Raw genomic sequence first — 13,243 nt, 5'->3', positions numbered from 1 at the left:
GGAGGTACTGTGCTGGGGGTGAATAGGGCCAGTTACTCTCCCCCTGCTAAATAAAGAGAATCATCATGGTAAAAGGGGCCTCTTTGCCCAGTTAGCAGGGGATTTTGTTCATTATCTCCCTCACTCTGAGGGTCCACCAGGTAAGGGGTGAACATGAGCCCCCTCTCCCCTAGCTATGCCCCGGCTCACACAGAAAAATAAAAATTTTAAATAGCTGCCTTATACCATCTAACTATTGGTCCATCTAGCTCAATATTTTCTGCTCTGATAGGTAGCAGCTCTTTAGTGTTCAAGATGGGTCTTTCCCAGCTCTACATGTAGTAAAACCTGGGACCTTCTGAATTCAGAGCATTTGCCCTTCCACTGAACTCCAGTCCTTCCCTGCCTCTGAATAAATATATCGCTGCCCAGAGCCTTTGGATGGATAAGGCAATACAGAAGTGTAATAAACAAACGTCTAGTTGTCCGAATGCACGTCAGTCAAATGAATGTCATATCACACCACTCCTTCCATACAACTCACAAACAGAACTTTTAAAGCAGAAATAAAACTTTTAATAAAATTTGAACATCCCAGCGTAGCAACAAAAAAAGTTCCTGAACGTATAGGTTACAAGGATTCTCAGACTTGTACCCCCAGATGTTGTTGCAGCTCATCACCCCCAGCCACAGTGACCTTGGGAGTTGTAGTCCTACAACATCTGGAGAACCAAGCTTCAGAACCCCTGGATTACAAATAAATATATCACAGAATTAGCCTGGCTTGTCAAGTTCTGTGCTATGCAACTCCTTTATCTTATCAGCTAAGAAATGAATTATGTTTAGCACAGCCTAGGATACATACCTCCCTGTGATTTGTTGGCAGTTTAACATATGAACCCTGGATATGGGCAGCTTCCAGGCACACTTCAACACACTGGCCATGGCTAGTAAATGCCTGCTCTGCATGGTACGTGCTCAATACAATACACAAGTGCTTTGTTATAGTACGCAGAGCTTTACTTCTGAATGGCTGATGATGGAAAACAATACTGTGCTAAGGCTCTCTCTAAGGTTCTGGGGCCACAAGACCAGACATCAGCCAAATACTCCTGCTTTGTCCTGGACTGCTCATACAGACATGGGGTTCTTGGGGAAATCCAGAATCAGAAGAGCAGGAGTGCCTTCCCTGGTCATAATGGTCCAGCAGACTATGAGCAATAAAGCTGCTCTCTGTGTGTAGTGTGTTGCACATGCTGCAGATACTGATTTCGCACTTGGGGCACATTTTCCCAGAGTGTGGCTTCCTCAAGGAACATGTCTCCTCTCTTGGCATCTTCAGTTTCTTGGACTCCTTTCTTTGCAGGCCTCTTTGCTGGTCCTCAAAGAGCAAGTTCTTCTCCTGGGGGCTAAAAAAGTCAAAGACAAAAACTGTTAAAAAGTCAAAGACAAAAAAAAAATCACTGGCAAATCTCTACATGAGCAACACTTTTCCTGAAGGAATGCACTCCCAACCAGGATCTGAAGCAGCAGGAAAGAGAGCCTATGTAACCCAGTGTATTGGGCTAGATCAGGGATTCTCAATGTTGGGTCCCCAGATGTTATTCAACTTCAACTCCCATAATCCCCAGCCCCAGTGGCCTTTGGTTGGGGATTATGGGAGTTGAAGTCCAATAACATCTGGGGACCCAACGTTGAGAATCCCTGGGCTAGATTATCATGTGGGCTTACCTCAGAGCTGTTTCATGCAGAGTCCTCCCACACCTACTGGCAAGCAAGAAAAGAGAGGCAATGAAGGCCACTTGGTGATGGCTCATCCAGGCATTCAGAGCAAAGAACTCAGCCACGTTCTGGCACATCACAACCAATTCCACCAGCAATGGCATGGCCCAGATAGATGCCCATATCCCTCCAGGGATCTGGGAAATACACTTCCAGAAGCTGTATGAAGACTCCACTGCAGAAGAGGGCTCCCTGCTACCATCCCTGCCCATGTGGCCCTGTCTCTCCCAATCCAGAGTGGGGAAGGCCCCCAGAGAAGACCTTATCCCACTAGAGTTTATAGACTGGAGCCAACGTAGAGCAGTGGACTCCAGTTTTGGTCTTGCTCTTTACTTACATTGACTCTCTCATGGCTGTATTCCAAAGGACTGGGGGCTGGCAATCATCATCCCCATATTCAAAAAGGGAAGAAAGGATGACACCACCAACTATAAGCCCACCAGCTTGCTCAACATTTTCAGCAGGCTTTATGCTAGACATCTGCACAGGAAACTTAGGGACTGGCTAGACCAAGAAATTCTGCTTGCAGAGGAGCAAGTCGGCTTTAGGGAGAGTAGATCCACAACTGACCAATGCCTGGTGCTCCAGCACCTCATTGAAAAATATTCTTCCAGCAACTCAGCCTCCCTTAATGCTGCCTTCATAGATGTTTTAGACCGCATTTGATTCCATTTCTTGAGTCAAGCTATGGGAGAAGTGTTCCCTCTTTCTAAGCAAAAGCCATTGCAGCTGGGGATTCTGGGAGTTGTAGTCAACAACATCTGGGAATCCCTGTTAGAGGGAACACTGTATGAGAGAAGTTGGAATCCTCCTAGATCAACCAATGCCTATTCTATTTGATCCACATTCTTCATGCAACCCACATGGGCACCTTATGAACCCTGTCCCAACACAGAAGGTAGTCAGACAGGGCTTTATCCTGGCCCTGTTCCTATTCAACTCATACATTAATGATATGGTGAGCAACCTTAGTAGCCCAGACTTTTATCCTCCCAAGATGGCAGATAGGATTATTTCCACCCTGCTCTATGCCAACGATGCTGCAATCCTCTCAAGGACTCCTATAGGTCTCAGAAGAGCATTGGCGGCTGTATCTCAGTACTGCAAGAACCATCAACTAGAAATCAACTACCAAAAAAATAAAGCTATGGCTTTTGCAACAAGACCCAAGACCTGCCCCTTGAGTATAGACAGCCACTGGGTCAAACAGGTCACCAGGTGCTCCTACATGGTTCTGTCTCAAGCAAGGCCCACCTTCACTGCTCAGAAGAGCTCCACCACCATTCTAAGATTCCTATGGACTACAGGTGGCCAATACGTCCCCACATAACTTAAATTATTTACGGCCAAGCCTTTGGTGCAACTCCTCTATGGTGCCCAATAGTGACGCCCCTCCAGTGCTGCCCCATTGGAGCTGGTTTAATCCAAATTTCTAAGAGTGCCCCTCCAAGTGCCTCACTTTGTCTCAAATGCCACCCTACACTTGGAAATGGGCATGATTAAAGTTGAGGTCAGAGTGTGAATGACCATTCTTAACCTCTGGCTTAAATTATCTCTCAGCTCTCTAGGCTGGCCCCTTTGACCCTGCAGGACAATTTTCAATCTTCCTGGAAATGGGCCATTTGGATGACACTGTCATTCCTGGGCTTCTCCCCCACTCTCCTACTCGCTATGGACTGTGATCAGGAGATAGCAGTAATCAAGCAGGGGATGATGGACACTGAGTGCCAGGCTGACCTAGGCAGGGCTCCAACCTTCCTGTCCTCAGAAAGACACAGATACTCTGCTTCCCCCACCACATACCTGTTACAGCTGGAAGCCAAAGAAGGGCCTTCACCCTCACCCGTTGTCATGCCCTCCCCTCCGCTCAACTGGAAGGCAAATACAGAAAGATACCAATTGCGGAGAGGCTTTGTCCCTGTGACACTGGGGAGGTCGAAACCACAGAGCATATACTCCTCTTCTGCCCCTTTTATAGAGACAGTCGGGCCAAGTTTATATTTCCACCACTTGTCAAGTACCTTGGATGCCCAAGCCATGCCTATACCCGGATGCTGCTCTCAGATGAAGACCCAGCCTTCATGTACAACACTGCCAAGTTATGTGTGGCAGTATGTAGGATCCACCGGGCCTTGACTGGCAGTCTATACCCTTGTATCACCTCTTCATAGCTTTAAACTACTGATTATTTTATCTTTTCCTCCTATTGTCCCTAATTAGCCAATTTATTTTGCATACTCTGTATTAGCTACTGCTTTTTGCATTTTATGCTCATAACTTTTAAAATATAGTTTATAAAAAGTTTTAATGATTTCATAGTTGCCATTTTTTCTATGGTGTAGCAGTTTTATAGTATTTTAATACAGTCTTATAGTATTAGAGTAGCGATTTTAAAGTAGTATATTTTTATGGTTCCGTAATTTGCTATTAATAATCATGCCTTACTGTTCTGTCTTATACTGGTCTTGAACCATAATAAAGATGATTGATTGATTGATTGATGCATGCAGACATGTTTATCACTTGATGACTGGACCATCAAGAGAAGACATGAATATGGGAATGGGCAGCACATACCTGTTGTCAGAGGCAGAAATTATACCCCGCCTCAAACACAATTGGTTTCTATATTCAGTGCCAGTCATCAAGACACAGTTCACACATGCATGCACAATCACTCAGTTTCTCGAAAACTTGTAAGATAAGATAAGTGATAAAATAAACTTACTTTGCATTTAGGTATCTGCATCCCTGCTAACTGGGCAAAGAGGCACCTTTTACCGTGGTGATTCTCTTTATTTAGCAGGGGGAGAGTAACTGGCCCTATTCACCCCCAGCACAGTACTTCCAGTGACTGTTGCTGGTGTGTGTCTTATGTTTCTTTTTAGAATGTGAGCCCTTTGGGGACAGGGAGCCATCTTATTTGTTATTTCTCTTTGTAAACCGCCCTGAGCCATTTTTGGAAGGGCGGTATAGAAATTGAATTATTCTTATTATTATTATCCAGCCCCACTGTCAGTTTGTGCTTTCTGCTACAGATCGTGTTGCCTTATCTTTGCTGGCAAGAGTTTAAATTCTCTAGTATTAGCTGCCTTCACAATGCATCATTAGGAGGCTCTGAAGTATATTAGGATAGTTTAACATGGGCCTAATTCTATCACTACTTAGTGTCATCCTAAATTTAACCTATAGAGTACATAACTTGTGAATCCAATAATGGTAGATATGCTTAAAATAGAAGTTATGTTGATCCAGTGTCACCATGTGTTAATCTTTCATGCTAGATCAAGGCAAGTGCATGCAAGAACTGGAGCAGATGCTGTTTGGGCCAGACAAATCGAGAGATATTGACTGGGGCCAAGTTGTAATATATGCAAATGAAAAACGTTACGTGAAAAAATATCATGCAAGTCTAAACAAGTAAGGCTTCAGTTCTTCCAATATCTACAAGTGAGGCACTTTGCTGCTTAAAAAGAAGAAGAAGTAGAGAGACTTGATGAAATGTGAGTGCATGTTTGGGAGAGCTACAGTAAATTGCAAGTGCTTATTGCAAAGCAATAAGAAGAGAAAATGCCACATGGAAGAACTATTTGGAATTGGAATTAAGCAGGGATAAGTGAGCCGATACATGACACAAAAGAGCAGCTTCAGCACTTCTCTGAGAGCAGCTGATAAGATTGTGAGAAGCTAATATGCAACACTGTGCATAGATGCACAGGGTAATGGAACTGGCTGAAAGGGATGTAGGAACAACAAAGTCACAGAGCCTAAGTATGTTTGAGAGTTTGGGTACTTACTCACTTATCAGCAGAGAGGATTACAATCAATCACAGACCATGATATTCTCCAGTGCTCAGAATTAAACTTATCTTTTCAAGCACTATTTAACACAGAATGTTATACTTACAAAATATCACTTGTTAACAGCCATATTCTATATAGCCCAATACTGGGGAAATGCTCAGGTGCCTGCAATTACAGGATAGGCAAGTAATTGCAGAGGCACTGCAGTTATCCCAAAGCAAATGGAACTTATGTAGGCCTTTAAACAGTATTTTAAAAATAAGAACTGGGTTGCCTTTCCAAGTAATGCAAATACTGATAAACAAGAATGGTCTATACCTGATAGGGTACTCTCCATAGTATTCCATTTTATTAAACATATGCATTACCAAACATTCCATAAACATTACCATTTATTTGGTAATGCATATTCAATTATCTTACACTTTAAAGACTTTGTGGGGCTTGAGCAGTTTTTTTAAAATTTATTTATTTCAATTTCAATGTTCCTTTTCCATTTGTGAGCAGTTCCCCCCACCTCAAAGAAATATATAATTTCAGTTTTGTTCCAGGAAAATTTCCGTTCTTGGTGTGTTTGCCTTTTAAACAGTCACTATTAGCACATGAAATATTCAAACCCAACACTGAAAATCTCCCTCTTTGTCTAGGAATTGAGGGCCTATTCAAAATGAGTCAATTCAGATGTATCTCAGTTCATCTGAGGTTCTTTTACACATATGAAGATACGAACAGCAGTGTGGCTTTTCTTCGCTTGGCCTTACATTCTCTCAAATGTAAAATCTTCTTTTCTAAGAAGTTTGAAGCTGTTGAATTCTTGAAACCATAGCAGTGATTTTATTATTGCCAGCTGGTCAGAAAAAGTAACTTGCCTGCTCAGGTGACACTTCTCATAACATAGAAGTAAAAATATTGTCCTATATAATGAGGAAGATTACTCAAAGCAGTCCCACTTAAATAAAAAGGATGCTTTAATTTCAAAGGGACTACTTTACATATTTTTCCTCAGAATGCAAATACCTGCAAAGCAAATTGCTGTTAAAAGGAATGAACAAAGGGCCTTTCAGTAGTCGGCAATCCTATATTTTACTCCCATACTATGAAGTGTTTTAGAAATATACTCAAGTCACTAGACTGCTATATTACCAAAGCTTTTGGACCTAAAATCAGACCTCATTTATCCTAATATCCTTTTCTGGTCTTGCATTTTTATCAACAATAGAATGTTTCGGATATCAAATTCTGGTCCAACCCAAGCTGTTTTTGTCTTTTATTAGGAATACAGGGTTAGGGAAAGAACTACTTACATTACTTTCTTTGAAGGTCCAGAGAAGAAGTTCAGTGTAGAAAGCCTCTTCTTCAAGAAACACCCATTCTTTTTCCTACAGTGCTTTGCATCTTCTATGCGGGTCTCCTCTTTAATGTCTCGCTTCACCTTCCTGAAACTCTGACCTGTCACAAGGTCAGAACACATTTTAAAAGAACACTCAGCAATAGGCATCATCCCCAACCTTAAGCAGGTATACTCAGATATCAACCTCTATGTGTGCAAATAGGATTTCAGCTTTCAACATGACAAGGCAGTGAAGAGTGCAACATACATACCATAGTGTTTTTAGTTAATCCATTCCTTGACCCAGGCCAGCTTTTGAATGGGGCTTTAATTATTTGTATTCCAATCCTGGAGTTAGAAGCAGGGCTAACAAAACAGCCAGCAGAAAGTCTGCACTTGCCTCTCTATTCCTAATTTCTCTTTCATTAAACTATTAATATTCCTGATTCTACTCCACAGCCACAACTCTTTCCCTTGGATTCAACACATACTAACCTGCAGGCATCACTGGCAAGCAACGTGGTTGCCTTTTGTCACATGAAGAAAACTCCTGCTTCAGACAGTCCTAAAAAAAGAATCAGGTGTGTCCTTTTCTTAATCCAGCAAGTAATTATAAGGAATGACCACAAATGGGAAAAAAGCAGCATCTATTCCAAATGCTATAGAGGAGTAACAAGCACAGCTTAATAAGTATGATGGCAGAAGCTTTCTCCCTTGCATTCATGCAAAGGGGAAACAACAAAGTCAATTCTTCTAATGGAACAAGAACAACAAAGCCAGGAAGAGATGCAGCACAGGACACAGCTTATAAATAATTTGTTTCTTCTCTTAGCAAATCAACCAATTAATCTTCATTTCCGCATCTTGCTACTGTGTCTCTGAGAAGGATCCCTTTGGCTGCTCTAATTGCGTTAGTCTCTGTCCTCTCCATTTGGTATTTAATAATTGTATTAACTTTGGGTTGATGGACTTACCTCATGGTTTACACTTGTTTGCAGTCACTGGTAAGTACCTTTGGCTCATCCTGATAATTTGTCAGCTTTTGAAGTATTTCCCAATAATTATTTCCCAAAACAAAATAATGCTTAAAAAAACAACTTTGAAGAATAATCACAATTCCTGCACACTAAATGGTTGCTAGAGCTACACCATACCAGCATTCTGTATTTATATTGAACTGAAGATGCTAGTTGCACTTTTGTGGAACTCAAAGAGAGGCCTTACACTAACAATGAAATTCTATATGATCTAATGCTTATAGGTTTAGGGACTCTGAGTGGATTCTGCTTCTCCCATTTTGTCAATTAGCATAAATAAAGTTGTTTACCCAAAGCACAGCATCACACCCTTTTGCACAAACAGTGGAAGGTGGTGCCATCTTAAGCACAGAATTTCACCCAAACATCTTCCCTTCAACTGCCTGGATTTTATAAGAAGCAATTAAGCCCCACCCCTTTGTGACATCACCTCTGTGCCCCATTGAATCCAAAACACTGGTTCACAAAGAAACTTTTGACCTCTTGCAAAGTAAACAAAATTGTTTGCAATTTTAAAATGGATGTAACTGCCCATGGAACTGAAGCTTTCCCCTGTTTTTGTGAGTGGCTGAAGGTCAGTGATTTTGACTGATCTTCTTTTGCATGATCTCATATTAAGGCAAAGTAGCTGGTCAAATAACACCTGTCCTGATGAGGTTGTAATGTCATTTATTCTTACCTGGGAATAACTCCTACTGAACTCAAAGAGAGTTAGTTTGGGGTAAGCACACACAGGCCTGGGCTACCTATCTCTATGTAAGTATAAATTATTAGGATTCTTGTATTTTCTTCCCATGCTATTATAAGCAACACAAATACAGTTATAAGATTCAAACCCTAATTCAAGTCTTCAACCTGATACATATTGATTTGGAAGGATATCCCACTATGATCAGTTGAACTTACTTCTGAGTAAATATGCACACAGTCTGGTTATTACAGTTATATGAGTGACTTTGGCTTCCCTGTATGGTCCTTTGATAAAGAGTTTACAATCCTCAAAATATACATCCTGGCATAAATACTATTGGGCTTAAATGCAGAAGTCAACCACCACCATTTTACTCAAGGAAACTGGTCTTAGATGTGGGAATAGTTTGCTGTAAATCTAAAAAGAAGTCCTACATTCATATAGTCAATTTCTTCAGACCCTCTCAGAATAAAATGAATTATGTAGTTCCTGCAAATACCTCTGATCTAGCTTGATTTGTGAGATTCAAACTCTATTCAGCAACTGAAGTAAATTAAACATCTGTGTAGAAGAGAGATTTTTGGCAAGTGCAGTTTGTAATGCAGGATTGGGGAAAGCTTCACATCTTGAAATTCAATTTTCTACATATTGATAGTATTTTTCATGTGGTAGAAAAACATATGGAACTGACTAGCTCAGCTAGCTGAGCATGCTTCAGGAACTAAACAGTTTGTAGTTCGACTCCTGTGAGGGAACAGACATTTGTCCACTTGGCTGGGATCAAACTAAAGATGGCTACAAACTACAAACTTGGCTGGGATCAAACTAAAGGTGAGGGAAAGATTCCAGAAACTGGGCAAGTTAAGTAACCTGAAGGGAAGGAATACTACTAGTAGAGAGTAGCAAGACTGAAGAAGAGAAACTGAGCAGGGCAGGTGGAGAATGAGGATTAAGGTAGCAAAGATTGAAAATAGAAGCAAGAAGGGGTTAATCACTGATGAAGCTCTGAATAAACTTCATAGTAGCTAAGCAGAGCAGCAGCTGCATGCTATGAGGAAAGGAAAGAAGAATGTACGAGAGACTGATTGAAAGGCAGTGTGCAAAAGAAGTTAGAGTCAACTTCTTTGACTGTATGAACAGCAGGGGCCTGAGGGAACAATGGTTGGTAGAGACATAATACTGAACAAAGAAATAATAATGCAGTCACTGACCTTGGAGGGGTCTGTGGGGCCATCTAGCCCACCCCATGTTCTTGCAAGAAATCCAGAGCTACAGCAACAGATGGTTGTCTAGCTTCTGCCTGAAAACCACCAGTGAGGAAGAGTTTCCCATCTCCTGCCTTGCCAGACTGCTCTTACTCTGAAGAAGTACAAAATCTACACTTTAAAAATCTAGCCCACTAGATCTACTCCTGTTCTTTGGGGGAGCAAAGAACAAGTTTTAGCACTCTTCTATGTGACAATCCAAGTATTTGCAGAGTGTGATCCACTGCCACTCAGCCTGCCTTCTCTTCTCCAAGCTAAAAATACCTAAGTCCTTCTACTTTTTCTCATAGGGTTTGTTTTGTAGACTCCTGGTCATCTTCTTTGCTTTCCTTTTAACATGTTCCAATTTGTCTACATCCTTCTTAAAGTGCAGTGCCCAGAACTGGACACAGTACTCCAGATGAGATCTGACTTGTGCAGAGTACAGAAAAACGAGTATTACTTAAAGTGATGCATCTATAAATGCAGTGAAAGATCACATTAGCCTTTTTTGCAGCTGCATCTCCCTGCTGACTCATGTTCAACTTCTGATCAGTTGCAGTCTCAAGATTTTCTTACATGTACTACTGGCAAATCAATTATCCTATGTCTGTGCCTGTGGTTCTTTTTGCCTAAATGCAGAATTTTGCATTTCTCTGTGTGAAATTTCATGTTAGTTTCAGCCAGTTTTCTACTCTATCAAGGTAATTTTGAATTTATTCCTGAAGTGTTAGCTATCACTCCCAGTCTTGTCACCTGCAAACTCTACCACTTCATCTAAATTACTGGTTAAAATGTTGACATGTACTGCAATACTTTTCAGAGTATTGCAGAACCCCACAAAAAACCTTCCTCCAATTTGATGAGGAGCCACTGATGAGCACAAAGATGTGGGTCAAATTACTGATAGGCCCAGTGGCAGGAAAGGTTGGACACTAGTGGTAGGAAGGAGGTGAGGAAGCCTGAGAACTGTGAGTTAGAGAGCCAAAGGGATATAGGATTGCCAGGTATCAAGTGCTGACCTTGACTTCAGAAATACTGACCAGTTGTGGTGACCTCTACTGGCTTCCAGAAGGAAGCCACAAGGAAAAAACTAAGTGGATGAAGCTAGATTTCACATAGACTTGAAATCACAAGCCAATCCTTTGCTCAGATTTCAAGTAAGGAAGCATGTCCACCTCTATATGGGGACAAATGGCATGTGAGCCATTGATCCTGAAAATATGCTTGACATCAGTATTGTATTGTGTGAGAGCATATTTGAGGACCTGGGTTTTCCAGCTGAAGTTGAGGACCTGGGTTTTCCAGCTGAAGCATATTTGAGGACCTGGTTTTCCAGCTGAACCAGCTTATAGATCTGGTTTGAATCATAATGATCTCTTGCCCTGCTCCCCATCTTAATCTTAAAATGGTACTAAAAGCCTGTAGCCAAGAGAATTCAAATTAGTGCAACCAGGTTGGTCTCCCCCGGCAACCCATAGAGACTATATTATTCTTATTCTTTAAAAAGAAAAGACTTCACTGGCTTCCAATATGACCATGGCCGGGTCATGACCCATGCCATGCAGATAGCCAGGGTGTATGCATGGCAATCTCCAAAATGGCCACTGCCATTAGAGAAAGGGCCGGAAGAGACTGAAATGGCCCTTGGAAGACTGGGGGATGCCAATGGGGGGAGGGGAAGTGGCAGAGACACCTCCTCTGAGGCTGCTGGACCTGGTGATGAGTGGTGTTTTTTTGTTTTTTTTTAAATTAAACTTTAGAATCCCTGACCAGTTCGAATTTGAGCCAAGCCAGGGGGGCACAAAACCAAACATGCCTGGTTCAATTTGAGTCCAGTTTGGACTCTAACAGAACCAGGGAAACCGGTTTTGTGCACACCCCTAGTGCGGACTCTACACTACAGGTGACTTGTGAAACATAATAATTACACCATGTTGCTTCATGGGAAATGTTCATTTTTAAACTGAGAATATAAATAAGAGTGAAAACAACTTTATCATTCCTTTTCATTTTATCCTGTGCAACAGGGGGGAAAGCAGTCACCCTGAAATTACTTGCAGCATGATTACTCAGAAGTAAGTCCCACTGACTCTCATGGGGCTTACTCCTTTGTGAATTTGCATAACATTGCAGCTATAATACTTAATTTTCATGAGGTTGTGTGTAACCCAAATACAGACTCCCACAGGAGGACTATCACAGCATGGGCCTCCATCTAGAATCCTTTGTTCAAAAGTCTTAGTTACTAATATAATTAAATTCTTAAAGGTTAACTGCATTAATCATATCCAGTAAGCTGGGTGGTCAGACAAGCTCATGATCCAACCAAGGGGCAGGCCATTGACTAGTTTCCATTAGTATTCTGCTCCAAAACTGAAGTCCTGTACACACCATTCAAGTGTACACCTCACCAGTATTCTCTCTAATTTTTTTCATCTGTGTGCAGAATGAATGTTGTTCTGGGCAGCAGTATCAAGGCATTGTGTGCACATGTATATTCAGAGTGGGGCCGTCCTGATTCTATCTGAGCTGGATCTAAAATTAACTGAGTGGACATTAAAAAAAACTTGTGTGTGCATGCATGTGCGTGCACCTTAGAGGGAACACTGCACCTCACTGAATTCAGTGGAACTTGCCTCTTAATAAGCACCTATAGGATCAAGCTGTGAATCTTTCAAAGATGTAAAGAGAGAAAGAGCAAGAGCAGAGCATAAAGACAGATGTGCCTCTTGAAGTCATTTCAGTGCATCCGAACTTGTGACTGAAGCTTTCAAGAATCGCCATTCTCTTTCCTTGAGTTACTAGGAAACTATGCTTTAGGAGGTAAATAACATGTATGACGATACTTCTCATTAGATCGTGGCAGCTTAGATCCTGTGGTACTTGATAGTGTGTGAAACAGTCAAATTCTGAAAATAATTATCTCAATTCAGGGGGAAATAAGTGTATTTGAATCCTCCTAACAAGACCCTTGTTAGAATTCATTCTTAGGTGAATTGGACTCCAGTCCTCCAAGTGTGATGATGGTGTGAATCTCCATTGCTTTAATAGGTTGGTACCTGCATTGAAGATTGCACTGCAAGAGTTTTCTGTAGCTTCCACAATTAAAGCTTTTAACAGCATGAAGATAAACACTGCTCCCTTGGCACAACAAGCAGCTGTTAAGACATAGCTACAGCCTGCTTGGAAAGTTGGCAAGCTTTTAAGTCAAGCGCCTTCTATAGGCTATCATTGTAAGTTGAGCCAATAACTGTAATTGGTTAAAACAAAAGTTATCACAAGAACTCAATGGAAAAGCAGCCATGACGTAGCTAAGCAGCAACCAGCTAATTCTGCCCCCCACCTCCCACACGGCCTAGTCCACAAAACAATG

The 13,243-nt window shown here is 41.6% G+C and overlaps 1 protein-coding gene across 2 annotated transcripts; it reads right to left on the bottom strand.

The window, feature by feature from the left end:
* Positions 1 to 532: 532 nt before the first annotated feature.
* Positions 533 to 8,326, bottom strand: LOC128351139 (uncharacterized). 2 transcript variants are annotated; one of them, XM_053310335.1, is made up of 4 exons: positions 8,223 to 8,326; positions 7,391 to 7,460; positions 6,870 to 7,014; positions 533 to 1,388 (listed from the first exon to the last, which is right to left on the bottom strand). In XM_053310335.1, the coding sequence occupies exons 1-4, from the start codon at positions 8,271 to 8,273 to the stop codon at positions 1,049 to 1,051; spliced, it is 606 nt and encodes a 201-aa protein (XP_053166310.1). In that variant the 5' UTR covers positions 8,274 to 8,326; the 3' UTR covers positions 533 to 1,048. The 2 variants fall into 2 exon arrangements, with proteins under 2 accessions (XP_053166310.1, XP_053166312.1); XM_053310337.1 differs by lacking the exon at positions 8,223 to 8,326 and adding an exon at positions 7,870 to 8,199.
* Between the last annotated feature and the right edge of the window lie 4,917 nt (positions 8,327 to 13,243).

The sequence above is a fragment of the Hemicordylus capensis genome, chromosome 3, assembly GCF_027244095.1.
Source record: "Hemicordylus capensis ecotype Gifberg chromosome 3, rHemCap1.1.pri, whole genome shotgun sequence".
Classification (NCBI taxonomy): Eukaryota; Metazoa; Chordata; class Lepidosauria; order Squamata; family Cordylidae; genus Hemicordylus; species Hemicordylus capensis.
The sequence above is the reverse complement of the archived record's forward strand: the minus strand, read 5'-3'. Positions and strand labels throughout refer to the sequence as shown.

Bases quoted from the DNA above. Each gene is read 5' to 3' on its own strand.
- LOC128351139 (XM_053310335.1), bottom strand. From the start codon at position 8,273: ATGGCACCACCTTCCACTGTTTGTGCAAAAGGGTGTGATGCTGTGCTT. The intron at 7,015-7,390 runs GTTAGTATGTGT...ACCTTGTGACAG, and splicing joins CTTGCCAGTGATGCCTGCAG to GTCAGAGTTTCAGGAAGGTG. The intron at 1,389-6,869 runs GTAAGTAGTTCT...TGACTTTTTTAG, and splicing joins GGACCTTCAAAGAAAGTAAT to CCCCCAGGAGAAGAACTTGC.